This window comes from Argopecten irradians, chromosome 14, assembly GCF_041381155.1.
Source record: "Argopecten irradians isolate NY chromosome 14, Ai_NY, whole genome shotgun sequence".
Taxonomy (NCBI): Eukaryota; Metazoa; Mollusca; class Bivalvia; order Pectinida; family Pectinidae; genus Argopecten; species Argopecten irradians.
In genome coordinates, this window is record NC_091147.1 from 70980 (window position 1) to 87746 (window position 16767).

The window sequence follows — 16767 nt, forward strand, 5'->3', positions numbered from 1 at the left end:
TTAATTATACATTTAATATCAGAACACAGGCTTTTGTAATACTGGATTATCTGACACACATATTGAGGTGTCTGTATTACTACAGAACCAAAAGCCTGTGTACAATTACCTTAGAGAATGTTAGGGTCTTTGACAATTTGAACTCATTCTTTCTTCACTTGACATTTCAAATCAAACTAGTAAATGGGATTCATGCCCAAACAAATTATTGTTGGTGCTATACATGTATGGTATTTTTGTATTTTAAATTGCCTCACACATGGTATACATGTAGTTCACGCACTCTCTTGAACATATTTGACCTTGTGAGCATAATAACTTGCAAACGGCAAAATTTCAAAGGTGCCAACGTTGCGGAGATTATGACGTCGTTAATTGACGTCATGTAAAGATTGGGGTCGCGCTGGATTGTTTTGACGTTGTGAATACTGTACGCAACGTGACGTTTTACATTTTCATTTTTGTCAAGGTTTCGTCGACGTTCTAAGTCATATTTCATCATATACAACATGTATCTACAATATATATATTCTCACCAATTCGAATCAGTTTCGTAAACTCGTTCTGATACCATTAGTAACATTCCTTTCTGTTAGGTAGATATAAAACGAAATGTTTCCATTGCTTACGTCTTCTTAGTATATATATACTCATTTGAAGGAATATAATTTCTTCGTGAAAATCAGCAAAGGCAAGTCTGAAATATGTGTTCTTCATTTCATTTGAGTACATGTACATGTTCGTGGAGTGTAACGTAATCAGAAGCCTTGGCTAGCGAAAATGATGTGTAATAAAACCGCCAACTAAGGACATATACATGTGTGTGTAAATGTGTTATCTTGTATAATAATGATAGTGTTACACAACAAGTATGTATTATTAGCAAATTAACTAGAACACTGACACGTCAGAAAGGGCCCCGCTATGTGTCTGACGTGCTTAAGTGGAAAAGTAGTATTTTGACAACGAATTCTTCCGTGTTAGCTATATGTTGCTAATAAATAATTAATGTCAACATTAATTGGGAAACCGATGATGGTACATTATTATAATTCTTTGGAAAAAGTCTTCCAAGTATTTAACTTGAATCCTGATTCCAAGCTAACATTACATTAAGAGCATACAATTAACTCAAATACCCCTTTTAAACAAGGTAAACCTCATAGTTTGCTGCATCCTCGATACTCCAGGGCTTCCGATCACTTACGATCTCTACACCCCTGGATTATCTCATAGTAAAACTGGAGGCAACAGAATAGAACAGGTAACTTAGTTATTTGATATACATCAAAAGGCGTATAACGGTGCACTGTGGTTGACTCTGTGGCTTTGATGTTAGGCGTCGCTCTCTCTGTAGTCTTCAAATGAAATATTTGCTAGGCTGTGATTGGTCAAATGTTTTCCGCTGAGCTGCCTTCAATTTCATTATGAGATAGTCCAGGGGTGTAGAGATCGTAAGTGATCGGAAGCCCTGGAGTATCGAGGATGAGTTTGCTGAGAAAACACATAACAAATGTGAAAGGAAGGGAATAAAGGTCTTGCTCATGTAAAAGTTTTTTTTCCATAAGAGTTGTATCTGTTACTTTGGTGGGTTGACTTCTTGTTTAATTCTGAACAACTCTGCTTCATTATAAATGTTGTAGCAAAATGTTCATGAGAAAATAATTTTTTTAAATTTGACCTTGACCTTTGACTTAGTAACCTTGGCCCATGACCTTACCTTTGGACAGTCAACTCCTTGTTTAATTCTGAACAACTTTGCATCATAATGTTATAACAAAATGTTTATCAGTTAAGAGCAACAACATTGTGATTTTTTTAAATGTTAAAATCCAAGATGGCCGATTTTTTAATTTAATTTCAGCCTGAAAAATTACCAAGCAGATCTAGGATGGATGGGGAATCATCATGTAAAATATGAGGAAAATAGTCCACTCCCTTCCATCATTAATGTGCAAAAGAAAAAAAACGGACAGACGGACGGACGGACAGACAGACGGACAACCTGATTACTATAGGGCACCCGCATCTCGATGCGGGGCCCTAATAACAAATATAGATGTAGACGGGGGATTCTTTTACTCTATTTTGCAATTTTTTAACACTGGTTCTATAGAGTCAGTAATTAGAACATAACTTGAAACACATATGATGTTTTCCTAAGCTTGTCTGTATCCTCTATAATGGTACATACATGACGCGCAACACATAGTTTGTGAACACCTGCTTTGCATCGGGTACATCTTGTTTTACAACGGCGACGGACACTGTGTTGTCGATCTGAGCACACGGAACAGTCACGCTCCTTCCTCCCTTCAAAATATATGTAAATTTTAACAATTGATTTTTTACAGACACAACGAATTGATAGTGATTACTCAACGTGTACATATATATGTGCAAACATAATGCACATGTATATGGTTTTCAGAAATGCAGTATCTACCAAATAGATTTGTTTATATATGTATATCATTGCGGATTACATTGATTTGATCTTTATATAACTTAACACTTTTAAGATAAGATAATCCCCTATTCTTACTAGGTGGACAATTTCCGAGTGTTGATACATGCTTACCAGGTAGCTTCTCCAGTAGGATAGGCTGTCTATGTACTTCCTCCCGGGGCCTGGGTATCCCTGTCCGTCTTGCTGCAATATGATCGTTGGCTAGGCCTTCCACCACTTCCTGGCAGAACCTCAGACGTGATTTGACAGGTCTCTCAGTAGTAGAATTGTGGTACAGCACATATGAATTTAGCAATACCCGGCTGATGATGTGAATTACCATTTTTTTCCAAACTCTTACAGATTTTCTATTATTGCTATAAAAGCTCATTAGCATGTCCGCCTCATCCACCCCGCCCATGTTCTTATTATACGATTTTACAATATCGGGCATCCCATGTCTGCGATCGGCAGTAGCCAAAGTAGAGAGGAGACGGACTGCTTTCTTACCATTTCTTTGATTTTTATAGGCAGCAGTTAGAACATTGCCTTGCCGCATGTAAACAGTCTCACCGGGACCTACGGGAGCATCCTTTATAAGTACGGGCATTTTCCTATTAGAACGCAGTGTTCCTGTAAGATATGTCCCTTGTTCAAGCAATCTCTTTGCTAGATCCACACAGCAGAAAAAGCTATCACATACTACATGATACCCCTTTTCCAGTAAGTTGCTACGGTGTAGGAGATCTAATACAACTCTAGTTCCCTGATTCTCTCCAACAGGAGAAGGCTGGAAAACCTTTCCAAGATAACAACACATGTCAACCACATAGCCACTACAACTTTCGGCCAGAACCCAAAATTTCACTCCAAATTTGTGAGACTTTGTCGGTATATATTGCAACATAGCAGTTCTACCACGTGTCCCGACCAGTGTCTCGTCAACAGACACTTCCCTTTGAGGTACATAGTACTTTTTGAACATTCTATTAACGAAATCCAGCAGAGGTTTAAAGTGTCCGTCGGGTCTGAAAAAAAAATCCAAATCATGCATGTACATGTTAATGTATTCTGTTTACATATAAGAAACAATTTATCGAAAATACGCCAGGAAACGACATAGCGGACATACACCATTTAGATATATTACACCCTTGGTTGGTATAAAACTCCGAGTCAACATGTTTTAATTATCATACGTAAATAATCTCCTAATAATGTACATGTATGATAAATATTTCCATAAGATAATGTCTTTTATATAGTGTCATTTTTATCGTAATTGTATTCTACAATGTACAATCACTTCACCAATAATCTGTATCAAAAGTAGCGTCGAACCCAGTACCTCCGAACGCTAGCCGGATGCGCTGATTGAGCTATTAGAAGCTTATGATATATCTTAATGTGTGTTAAGCATATATATAGAGAATACATGGTTAGTATCTTACAATACAAGGTTTATTTTGGTGCGAGACTTAGGAAAGCCGAGATGACGAGGCTTTGCCGAGTCATCTCGGCTTTCCGTGTCGAGCACCAAAATAAAACTTGTATTGTAAGATACTAACCGTGTATTCTGTTTATCCTGCAACCATTATGGCATTCAAACCGAAAGCAAATTGACAGTTATTTACTTGGTTTTGCCCGAAGCGAGAAGCTTCCAGTAGATCTTTGATGCGGAGGTAAAGATTCATTCACTATGTACCGAATGAGAGTGTACTCCTGTTTACTGCCGTGGGAAATAAATAAGCGCATTCACAAATAGTATCCGTAATTTTATTCAGTATGATACATCGCTCAAACAAAATAAAAACACTCAAAAAACCCAATAAATACCTATTAAAGAATTATTTTGCAATACATACCTTTGCCATGAGCCAAGAAAAAGACGACACCGCCATACGAGATTTTCGATAGCGTAAAAATGACGTCATTCCGGTGAATGTGACGTCACGTTTTAGCGGGACTGAATGACGTTCCATTCACCGGAAGGTTCTAGTTCTGGGTCAAGTTAGAAAAAGTTCCGTCAGATATGGAACAAATTCACGTGATCGTATTGACGGATAAAGCATTCGTATTGACGGATAAAGCACAAGTTTATCCGGCAGTAGTTATCGGTCAGTATGTGGGACAGTTGCAGGATAAATATATATATGTCCTTGGTTAAACGTATTAGGTATCCATGTATCTCAAGTTATCCACTTATCCGAATATCTTTTAATGTATGATACACATACATTCGCATTCAACGTTTATATATCAATTATGGATATTTGTTGAGGTTCGCATGGTGTTATTTATAACTGCCCTTGTAATAATGACCTTGTAATAATGACCGCAGGTGGTATAACACCATATGAACCGAATCAAATGTCCTTGATTTTATGTAGTTTCTTACGGCTTTCCGGAAGTGCATGGACGTAACGCGCGATGTTGGTGATACCGTTCCAAAACACAAACCCCCCTTATTTAAAGCGTTGTGGGTTTCTTCTCTTTTTATGGTCTCACGTCACATTATATATCAATGGAATTGTTTTTTGATGTACATTAATTCTATGTGAAATATAGGAGGTACTGTAAAGCGAAATACAAATACGTTTTAATTGCGTTCAAAATCCCCAAAATACAACGAAAACGTATGTAACGCGTAACATTTACCGTCGTGGTTGTTTGTAAAACTGCTCCAAAAACGCGCCAAACATACGTACAAACAAATGAACATAATGCAAGGAATCGGATATGACGTGACAAATGACGTCAATGACGTATCGATGATTTCGGAAGGCGTACATTATGCTAATATCTTGATTATTAACCATTGTCAACATGTAACGGTGGATCCAGAAGAACGCACATACAGATTTCTAGCAATATTGAGAGAAAATGGTAAGCTATTTCAGGATTTTGAAATCATAAATGAAATGTGTCTTTATTGAATATATCATGACCGTAATATTGCCCATTTTAAAGAGCGTTTTCATTGCAAACGAAGAAAATGAAAAATTCCGTAATTTGTCCACCAAGTGATTTTAATCTACTTTTTGCAAATATAAAGATTTTGATAACATTTATCAGCATATCATGAAATATTGAATATAAATTTAAAACCATATTAGAAATGTGCCTGAACTGAACATTAAAAAACACTCTTTATTTCGAGTGTACGATCAATAATAAAGAAATAACACGCCATTTAAAAATTCCGTGAAATGTCCACTTTTAATACAACGTAAAAAAAACGTCGTTACGTTATACGTTCAAAGCGTAACGTTATCACGCAACGTTTTGAATCTGATGCTGATAAATATGCATTTAAATCGAGAACTATTCTATTTAACAAAATTACAGAGTCATGTCGATAAGCAATATGTGAAATATTATATTATCTTTTAATTGCAGGACATTGATTTAAACTCGCGCATTTTAACTGCAACGCAGCGTATCAACATATACAAACAGGAACGCCAAGAAGCACGGAAGAGGAAACGAAGAGAATATTATGAAAACGAGAAGAAATTTGTTCCAAAAACTCAAAAACCCGTATCAACTTCAGCATTACAAAAACGCAAGCAACGCGCTAATTGCAAAGAACAAATAGAAAAAATGAATAAACAAAGGTTAAAAACTAGAGAGCGGGTTAGAAAATACAGAGAAAAAAATAAAACAAAAGTTATGAATGGCGATCAAAACGCGACAGGTACTCTAGTAACACCATTTAAAAACAGAATGAGTAAATGTCGATCATTACTCAGACTAAAGGAGAATTTACCTAAAACGCCCGTAAAGAGAAGCGCCGTTATCTCTGCATATTTAGAGTCGAACTCACCGACGGCAAAATCTCTCCGAACAGAGAAATACACTTCCCCTGGGGACGTTGAAAACATCGAACTTGCTAACTGTATACTTGGTGACATGAAACAGGCAATTGAGAGCACAAAATCCAAACGTTCCGACGATGCCAGGTCATCTATTAATGTTTTATGTGCAGCTATTAACGGGCCCAATTCAGCAGAAAAGAAAATCCAAAAGAAAGTAGCTCGCAAACTTGGTTTGCCAGTGCGACGCATATCTAGCGGCAAACGTATACGTCATAAAATAATGACTTCGGAAAAATCGTCATGGACGCACACTTGCCGGAAAACACGTTCTGATAAAATAACGGACTCGGACAGAGAAAAGGCTTATAATTTCTGGACATCTTCGCAAAACTCTCGACCAACCGGAAATAAATGCGATATCAAACGAATTAGAGTAGGTCCAAAGTTGTACTCAAGTCACATGGTACACGTTTTAGAAAAAACACAAACTGAAGTTTTTCTTAGTTTCAGAGAAACACATCCTGAAATCAAAATGTGCCAAAGAACATTTGAAAGATGTAAGCCGTATTATGTTGTGCCGACGCGCCCAAAGGACCGGAATACTTGCTGTTGTAGATATCACGTCGAAACAAGAACTGTGTTCAAAGATTGCATGAGTTTTAGAAAAAAGATAATTGAAAATAAATCAGAAGCCCAACAGAGAGAATATCCTATATACAATCATCTAAACGAAATAATACCTACAACATTTTGCCAAGAAACGGACACGGACATTGATTGTATAAACAGAGAATGCAACAACTGCGGCGTACATTTACTTAAACTACTTCCGGAAGAATGCGATACATCTGAGACTGCTCTACAAGTGACTTGGTCAAAATATGAATATGTCAATGTCAATGTAAAGAAAAACAAAGAAATTAAAAAGCTTTGTTTGGTTAAAAAAACAACTGCGCCAGGAGAGATGTTTTCTTACTTAAAGCACCTTTTAGTTTCATTTCCGGCTCACCAGTTCCGTGCAAATTGGCAGACAAATCAAATGAAAACTTTAATTGAAAATTTGCCAATGAACGACTGTATTTGTATTCACGATTTTTCTGAAAATTTTTCGTGTATCGAAAAACATGAACTACAGTCAAGTTATTTTCAAAAGAATGAAGTTTCAATTCATGTTACTGTTATTCACCGCCATGCAATTCTTGAATATGATGGGGCTGAAAGTACTGAGGAATCACCAAACATCGTCACAGAACACTTCTTTGTTATCAGTCCGGACTTAACACATGACCAATATTTCACCCATGCTGTTCAAAACTTGGTATCGGAACACCTGAAATCGATTCGTTATCAAACCCGAACAATGCATGAATTTACGGACGGATGTCAAGCCCAGTATAAAAGTCGTCATTGTATGGGCTCTGTAGCTCATGCTTGTTACGACTTTGGTTACGAATGCTTCATAAGAAATTACTTTGAAACATCACATGGAAAAGGACCCCAAGACGCCGCTGGAGGGTGCTTTAAGCGACAGGCCGAAATGGCCATTATCAGAGGTACCGAAACGATCCAGTCAGCAGAGCACCTTTATAACTTTGGAAAAAACAAGTTTGAACAGCCAAGTGGGTCTGCTAATTGCAAGAGAAGGCATTTCAGGTATGACATTAGCTTGGTTTTATTTTTATGTCCATCATTTACAGAGTCCTTATCTTTAACTGATTATAAATATTTATCTGTGTAGCAGCAAGGATGAGCACAATCACATGCGCTTTCTAATTTCTTTAGTAGTTCATAGATGTATACAAAACAATACATGTACATGATAATATTGTCTATATATTCAATTGTATATATGTGTGCGCTTATATAAATGCACATTATACCATGACATGATCAATGATATTAAATAAGCCTTAACAAAAACTTTCATTTTCATTTCAGGTACATTGAACAGGTTACGCGTGAAACGCAAATGCGTTACAAACCAATCCCAAGAAATAGACAAATACATCAGATTATAGCAACTGGAAATCCGTCCCTCCTTTTTGTTAGGAATATCTCATGTTATACATGTGACCAGTGTATCACCGGAAATTATGGAGCGTGTACAAATCGTATCGGGAAGACAAGGACGGCTGAGATTAGCAGGGAAGGTGGTGACGATCAAGCCAGTGTAGACGATAATCTACAAGACAATTCACATGTAAATGATTTGCATGATCTATGTCAACCTACCAGTATACTCGCGGTCTTTACAGACGATCCAAGTGAGGATTTTTATCTATTTAAAGCGAAGAGTAAACCGGAAAAACTAAAAAGGAAACTGAAAGACAGTTGGGGTGCAACTTTTGAAAAGGGGTGTGAAGTTATTCGGGGGTTTTACTTTGAGACTGTGAATAACGTTTTCACCTACCGTCTTTTGAAAGACCGACTGGCTGTGGTGCCGGCATGTTCTGTGCGCCACGTTCTGGTAAACGCCAGTGAAAGTAACAACACGCTCACTATTAGTGAAGATGATCATGTGGAAATACTGGCATCCCTCGATTCACTGTTGTATGTGTAGTCTAAGAAGTTATTAATATAGAAAGCAATTCTGGACAATGTAGTAGTTACATATGTACAATACATTGACGAGTAACTTTGGAGACATTATATATATACATGTACATTTTTTTGTATATGTATTCATGGAACCGGTGTTACAATGTATGTAAAACATGCTGCGGTAATATCTTTACATTGATAAAATTTCCATTACTTGTGTATACACCTTTAATTAACTTATCATTCTTTACTCACTTGAATATGTGTATTGGATAACGTTGTAGTGACGCGTCGCGAAAGCGGTCTAAAAACGACGTCATTCTGTGTTACGTAAAGTGTCACCAACATCGCGCGTTACGTCATGTTAATTACAAAGAAGTCGTTAGTCACAGGACGCCACCTTGAAGAACTAACGTGTGGGCAATGAAGTTATAACAAAGTTATATACAGGTGCTTCTAAAAATGGAAACACCGTGTTGATATGCTACCATGTATTAGCCAATGTTAATATGTGAACTTAACCAATATCTAGTAAAGAGTTAGACTTTCGCAAAATCATGATATCGTAAAACGTCTCCCGCCTTTATATGTATAATGCCATGAAGAGGAATGAGTTCTCGTTTACGTTTTATGATAAGTGCAACATGTTGAAATGTGCAATACATGTATTTAGGACTGTTCCGTTTGGGAAGTTTCTCACTATTTGTGATACGGAAGCATTTCAATATCAACTGGAATCGGTTCCTCGGAAACATCTTTTGAAACCACTTGGTGGATTGACTGTCAAGTTTCTGATTCCAATATTCACTAATAGTGGATTTCCTTATCAAACCCATGTTAATCACGACTGCTAGGAAGCCCTTGAACTCGCTAATGGTCATCGGTTTCCATTTGTTAAGTCTTGCATGGAGTGATAATCCAGGTTGTCTCAGACATTTCCTTGCATATCTGAGAATACAGGAGAGCATATTATTTGTGCTCATTTTATAATGTTTTTAATCAGTTTTTATCCTATTGATTTTATAATTCAGGAAAACAAAAATTACATGCATGTTACACGTTACATGATTGAAAAGTAAGGTAGGTCGGGATTTAAAAAAGACAATATGGGGGAATTCAGTTGCTTTATTGCTTACTACATTACGAAGTAATTTGTCTTTCAGGCTTTAGGCTTGCTAGAAGTCTTTTATTTCTCATTGCTGTAATTTAACTTTATCTGAATGTATACTTAAAGCAAGTGTAAAAATCTAAGCTGAAAAATCCACCCACTACATTTTTGTTTTGAAAAAGTGTGATAAAATAGCTAGGGTCAGAGGTAAAAACTAGGGTAGGTAAGGGTACCTCAGACATACATTTTTTTGCCTTCAGATTCATTATCACGTGGTAAAAAAAATTGACATTAACTCTTATTCGGAAATATAAGGACAATTTCCCCAACAAGTTCCATTTCTCTACTGGAACAATCGTTCGGATAAAAGTGCCGGTTCTAAAATGGTAATGTACAATTAACATGTATAAAATAACGTTTGAGGACACCTGGCTACATTAGCAAGAAGAAGAGGTTTTAAAAGTGAGTGATACTTTAATAATAATAATAACGAATAAATACATGTCTCAGACATAGAATAAAAATATGTTTTGTAAGAATCAGGTAAAAACGGCAAAAATGGAACCTGCTCTATCTACTAAAGACTTACGTATTAGTCTGCCTTACTATCTCCCGGATCAAAGTCATATTGAAAATGAGACTGAAGTAGGCATACGGAGATGTTGTTTGAGCAGGAATGTTTCTTGGGCCAGCATTGTCATCGAAACCAAAAGGATGTTGCCTCTGCGGTTCTGGAGGGAACACACGAAACCACGGAATCGCCATGTTCGATATGACGTTCTATGTACAGTAGGTATATATAGTGACGTCGTTTTTGCTCGTGATGACGTCATTTGTTGGGGTATGACGTCAAAATTTGTTTCAATAGAAAGGCAGAATATCACACAGATAAGATATAAAAGACAAAGTCCCAAATTTGAATGTTTATTTTTGACGCACCTGCGTCGGTCCAAAATCGGCCCGCTGGCACTCAACGTAGTACTACAATCGGCCCAAAATCGGCCCTGTGGCACAGAACTCGTTAAGTTTCTGTTTAAGTCAACTCCAAAATTTCAATAAAAATGCTGACGAATAGAAACTATCATTAGAAAAAAACAGAGGTATTTCTGAATAAAATGGTTTCTTCAAATCTTTGATATGTGCCACAAAACCCCAATGCGATGGTCTCGAAGTTGGGTATATTTTTGACGTTGTCAGGGATTTCCACAGGAATGTTCTAGAATGTTCTAGAAGGTTCCAGAAGCGTCTATACATATGACGTCATTTCCGGAAATCCCAATATTGTGTATTGAGCCGGTTCGTTGAAGCCGCCTTGCTGTTCAAAATAAAACAGGCAATATAAGGTAAGTTTATATGCATTTTACGTTTTATAGACATTGATACCACTATCGTTGGTTATTAGTATTATTCTGAGTGTAATGTTTGATGTTAGAGGTTGTTGTTGTCTGATTTGATTGTTTTTGTAAGGCTCCTGTCAGTGCTGAGTCTGACTGTTTATCATCGCGACTGACTGATCATGACATCAGAATCAAGCGTTCTAAACTAGACTATGGCTTCAAGAGTCAAGAGTCAAGAAGTTTTATTTAGAGTCGCATACAAGGGGAACATAATAACATTAGCACTGTAGTGCTATTCTTGCGACAAACATATGTAAAAATATCACAGTACAAACAGGTAAAATATATATAGACAGGCAACAATTTAACTAGGCCTATAGCAAACATACAATAGATACATGATATTTAGTTGGAAACAGCTATCACAGTTTAGCAGAAATAAGAAAATTTAATTTAAAGGTAATAACTTAATAATTACACTTGTATATATGACACAAATGTTACACAAAATAGGTTAAGACACTGAAGTGTAATGTACATAAATGCTAATATAGCAAAGTGTAAAAATTTACAGGATATACACTACCATAGTGTGAATTAAAAATAGATATTGAAGTCATAGGTAGAAAACAAATAAGCTAAATAAGATTTATAAAAGTAATGATCTTTGAAAAGGTTTGAAATATCACAGGTTGTATGGTATAATTACAAGCAGGTAGATTCCAAAGGGGAACAACTCATCCTATATGGTGTGTACAGATGGTACAGGAGCAGATCTGTGTATCCCAGGTGTGAAGCAGTCTGCGAAACGAATTGTAGTTTTCAGCTAGCCGACATTCATTTGGCAGACTGTTCCACACCTGAGAAGCAGCGAAACGAAAAGATCTCTTACCATAAGTGGAGGTGTTTACTAGGGCTGTCACGGGTACTAAATTTTGTCCCTGGGTACCCGAATTTTAGTACCCGACCCGTACCCGGGTACTCGACACAGATCTACTGCTTTTGTAACAAATTGGGTTACGTTGTGTTTGTTGTTTGGAAAGATTGGTTGATCGACGGAGATTCGATGAAATCATATGTGAGTTCAGTAAAGATAGCTTCAGTCGGTAAGTGTCTACTTTATTTCTATTTGACATTCATAATTGCTAATGAGCTGCCGTAAAGTGTCAGTCTAGCCAGCGTGTCTGTAGCTATACCAGTCCCAGAGGAAATGTTTTTGCACATGCGCAACAGGAAGTACTACATTTGGACGGTCTCTTGTGTTATCGGATATGACTATAGTGTGACCTATTTAAGTGCACATGTCCGTCAAGTAGATTGTTCTCGCATCAAAAGACGGTCATGAGAATTAAAAAATGCATTGAAAAGATAAGGTTTCATCCTTGGTGAGTGAAAACAAAAAACAAATGAGTTGGATTTTGTAATACTTTTAATATAAGTTCTAGACTTGTTTACGTACATCCAGACGAATTGTCCTATTTTGACGGGTACCCGGGTACACATTTTTTGACCCGGTTACATCCCCAACCCGACCCGTAACCGGGTACTCGGGTACTCGTAACAGCCCTAGTGTTTACCCTTTGAATCTTTACCAGGTTGTCCTGTCTAAGATTATAAAAAAAAAAAAAAAACCTTCTTTCTTCTCAACAAGATTTTGTAAAATATGAGGAGAAATATCATTTAAAATTTTAAAAACCTCAGAGGCCATATCTTTCATACGCTTAACATGTAAAAAATCAAGTTTGTGCCTCCTTAAAATATCGAAGACTGGGGAAACATAGTCATTGTCAATAAAACGAAGTGCTCTCTCCTGGACTTTTTCCATTTTCCTAGTATTAGTCAATGTACAAAAGTGCCAGGCAAGTGGACAATACTAATGGTAGTTAAAATTTGAAAGTATAAAAGACTTAAAGATGGTAATTTTCTCCTTCTTTGTAAGATTATTTCCCAGTCTTTTTAAAACAGCAAGTTGTTTGGCAGCATTTCTACAGAGTCAAGATATATCATGAATGCATTCATAAATCTAATAGAATTAAAACGTATGCATTGAATTTGAATGAATTTCATTGACAGTATCAAGACATTTTGATTTCCTTGACAAAATTTTTGTACATATTGACAAAAAATAATTATGTTACTGGAGAAGTATGTGGGAAACAACAGACATGCCTACATGGCTTTGACAATTAGGCCTTAACGTACATGTAGGTATCTGAGATGGGGCTTCAAACATGTCTTTTTGCCCCCCCCCCCATTTTATACAACTGAAATGTTCTACATGTAAAAAGAAGACCTACAAAACACCAAAATCTCGCGCCTTCGGCACTCGCACACCTATTTTGCGAATTTGCTTATACATTAATTTCCTGTCAGTGACGCCACTGTGTACAGATGTCTACAAGGATTATAATGATGTAGTAAAAAATCAGTGAAAAAAAGTACAGTCGAAACTCGTTATCTCAAAATCGCTTGAGTCGAAATTCCGGTTGAGTCGAATTAATTTTCAAGTCCCGTTTTTTGTCCTTCTTTGTGTATGTATTTTAAGATCGGATGACTCGAATTTCGATGACTCGAAACTCCGGTTGTGTCAAAGTCAATTTCTGGTCCTTAGAACGGATATTCAGCGAAAAAATAGTCGCTATCTCGAATTTAATTTTAGTCAAAATTTTAAATAAAAAAAATCCCCACGTAAATATAACATGGATACAAACAATTGAAATTCACCTGTGGTTTGTCGTAACACGTCATTGGTTTACATGTACCTGCACATATCGCGATCGGTATATGCAGATTCAGGCCTATGGGAACATACTACAACAATGACTGCTAATTAATAATTGTTTAATAATCCTCTCAAGTCTGGCTTCCTAATTAGTGTCACTTTACAATTGTGACTTACCTGTACATAAACACAACGCGTGTTTACACAATCACACTCAGCATGGCTCGATCAGCATGGCTGATCATGACCGGAAGTGTGTTTGTTTAGGAATCATTAGAAACGAAAGTGTTTTCTAAGGTTTGTATGGAATGTTTATACTGCAAAATAATTTAACAAACCCACAATATTAAATGTTTAACTAGTCGTTGCAGATGTACTAGTATCTTAGTCATGCAATGTATTTCTGCGTTGGTATAGAAATCTACTTTCGTTTCATTTACCGTAAATTATATTAACCAGTAGAAACGGAGAGTGTAGTCTGCTCACGGTAGGTGAAAACTATTGTTTATTTTACTATTTTGAAATAACATTAAATTCTGAAATAAGAAAGATGCTTGTTTTTATTTGTTCAGGTTCTATATTCCGTATAAGTTTGATGTATGAACCATTGAAGTCAGTATACGTATACCACCGGGAAATCAGGGTGCATGCCTATTATCATGACGATCGTATCGTAATTCTATTTTTTTTTTACAAAATGTATTTAAAAAAATCCAAAAACATCTGAAAACATATAACTAAAAAGATTTAATACAAACCTTATAAGGGTTATATGTTGGAAAATCACGATAATATGCTGATCACGGTAATAGGCATGTATCCGGCTGTCATAAGATATAAGGACCGTTGAAAACCACGTTCTGATCAAACCTTATGGCATTACGTTTGAGTCGCATTCCGGATGAGTCGAATTATTTTCGTTGGTCCGTTGAATTTCGAGATAACGAGTTTCGACTGTATATAAAGTTTATTTGGTTGTGTTGAATTAATCTCCTGTGTAAGGACACTTAATGATATGTATTATTTAGAATTTCTGAATGAAAAAAAAAATATTTGAACCTAAAAAAAACCCTAGTTTACAAATCAAATATGTCAAGATTGAAGAGGGGGGGGAGGGTTGTAGAAAATCTTGAGGACCTGCACCGGTCCCCATTACGTTTCATCTTCCTACACCACTGTATTCTAAACGCTAGTTTAATCCGACAAATTTGATATCAATGGTTCAATATTGGTTAATGAAGCCAGAATGTTTCCGATGAGGCATCATAAATTAAATGACATAATTATTATAATAGAGTGTTTTTGTTACATAATGTATTACTGTTTTTATAATACACAATATGACCTACCAGGTATATTTTTGCATTATCTTATGTTTTTTTTTCTATACTGCAACATATACAAATGTAGCAATGATGTTGTACAGCTGTAAATGTATTGCGTTTAAAAAAAGAGGGCTGTGGTTGCCGAATGGTTGCGATGTGCAGACATACATGTATTACCACAAGCCTCATGATTTCAGGGTCAGATAGCGAGTTTGAATACAAGATCTTAAAATGGGAACAGTTACTGATTTTCGGTGGTGTTTCTCCTGGTACTCCAGCTTTTCTCCGCCTTCTAACCCTGGCACATACAAAATGTATGCGTCGTGATTTTTAAAATGACAAACATACATGTACGGTACTGGAGAGATAGATGTTCATTTACTTGACTTTTTTTTAAAACTTTGAATAAAACATCAACAAAGATAAGTTAAGATATTATTGTAGATCGTCATTTTAATGCATGGCAAACAGTTACTAAGTTAAACAAAAGCTTTCAAGCTAAGAGTGAAGTATACAGACCCCCTCCCTCCCCCCACCCATGAAAGAAAAACAAACACTAAACACAAAGTCCATTGATTTATGATCAATTAACACAATTAACTACTGAAGGAAGTTTGCAATTGATTTTTCTTTGAGAGTATTTCATTGACTGCCTTGTATTTAGCTGTACTATAGCTTCACATCATTTATTACAAATGTAATACTTGAACCACATGTCATTGAAAAGTTTTCACTTGGAATTGGTAAAGGGAAGTAATCTGCTGTTTTTTTAGTTTCAAAATTACTTAAGGTAGGTCCATACTTTTGAAAATCGCGCCAATTCATATGACGCTATATCGGAAGTTGCGGAGGTTGTTTTGAATTCCAGAATGGTTTCCGATACGCCATGACATCACACTTGGATATTTTTTCAATAGGTGAAAATTGTCTACATATAATATTGAATGTTTAAAATCATTACATAAATGAAATAAAAGCAGTGAAGTGAAAATTATATGCTATCTCTGAGGTTTTTGCGGTCCCTGTCGTAAATGGGAATGGATTTTAAACACCGGAAGTGCCGTTCGTCGCTATAAATCATAAGGGGGACCCGGCCTGTCCGAAATTCCGGAATTCTAAAAAAATCGCATACGGATTTCCTTTAAACACACAATTTGGGGAAAATCATAAAAACAAACAGACATAAACCAGATATAATATCACTAAAACGTATGAACTGATGTGGAATGTTTTTTTGCGGTATGATTTTCAAAAAATAGTCAAATTCTAAAATTTGTGAATATTTACTTGATTTCAACTACCGATTCAGTATTTTTATCATTTTCATTCGTTGTCATAAGATGCGTATTTTCTAAATTTGTATTTCCGGTTGTGAACTTCCTGTTTATGTACTTCCGGTTAAAACACTTAACACCAAGTTTGTATTGCTAAGTTTATGTGATGGCTGACCAGTGCTCAAAATTTCCT

General features: G+C 36.2%; 2 protein-coding genes and 1 long non-coding RNA gene across 3 annotated transcripts in view; 2 read left to right on the forward strand and 1 right to left on the reverse strand.

Annotated features, from left to right (window-relative positions):
* Nucleotides 1-1486: 1486 nt before the first annotated feature.
* Nucleotides 1487-10694, reverse strand: LOC138307881 (piggyBac transposable element-derived protein 4-like). The gene is made up of 3 exons (XM_069248799.1): nt 10506-10694; nt 2582-3477; nt 1487-2313 (listed from the first exon to the last, which is right to left on the reverse strand). The coding sequence occupies exons 1-3, from the start codon at nt 10679-10681 to the stop codon at nt 2126-2128; spliced, it is 1260 nt and encodes a 419-aa protein (XP_069104900.1). The 5' UTR covers nt 10682-10694; the 3' UTR covers nt 1487-2125.
* Nucleotides 5929-10110, forward strand: LOC138307880 (uncharacterized). The gene is made up of 2 exons (XM_069248798.1): nt 5929-7920; nt 8206-10110. The coding sequence occupies exons 1-2, from the start codon at nt 6053-6055 to the stop codon at nt 8825-8827; spliced, it is 2490 nt and encodes an 829-aa protein (XP_069104899.1). The 5' UTR covers nt 5929-6052; the 3' UTR covers nt 8828-10110.
* A 139-nt stretch (nt 10695-10833) lies between the features above and the next one.
* The window catches only part of LOC138307831 (uncharacterized), a 36499-nt gene continuing 30565 nt past the window's right edge, over nt 10834-16767 (forward strand). Inside the window, exon 1 of the long non-coding RNA XR_011206046.1 lies at nt 10834-11259. This is a non-coding gene — a long non-coding RNA (uncharacterized lncRNA). The remainder of the gene's footprint in view (nt 11260-16767) is intronic.

Excerpts from the sequence above, each read along its gene's own strand:
- LOC138307881 (XM_069248799.1), bottom strand. The coding sequence starts at position 10,681 with ATGGCGATTCCGTGGTTTCGTGTGTTCCCTCCAGAACCGCAGAGGCAA. Across the intron at positions 3,478-10,505 it reads ATAGTAAGGCAGACTAATAC|ACCCGACGGACACTTTAAAC; the intron begins GTAAGTCTTTAG and ends TTTTTTTTTCAG. Across the intron at positions 2,314-2,581 it reads CCTACTGGAGAAGCTACCTG|GGAGGAAGGAGCGTGACTGT; the intron begins GTAAGCATGTAT and ends TATATTTTGAAG.
- LOC138307880 (XM_069248798.1), top strand. The coding sequence starts at position 6,053 with ATGAATAAACAAAGGTTAAAAACTAGAGAGCGGGTTAGAAAATACAGA. Across the intron at positions 7,921-8,205 it reads TGCAAGAGAAGGCATTTCAG|GTACATTGAACAGGTTACGC; the intron begins GTATGACATTAG and ends TTTTCATTTCAG.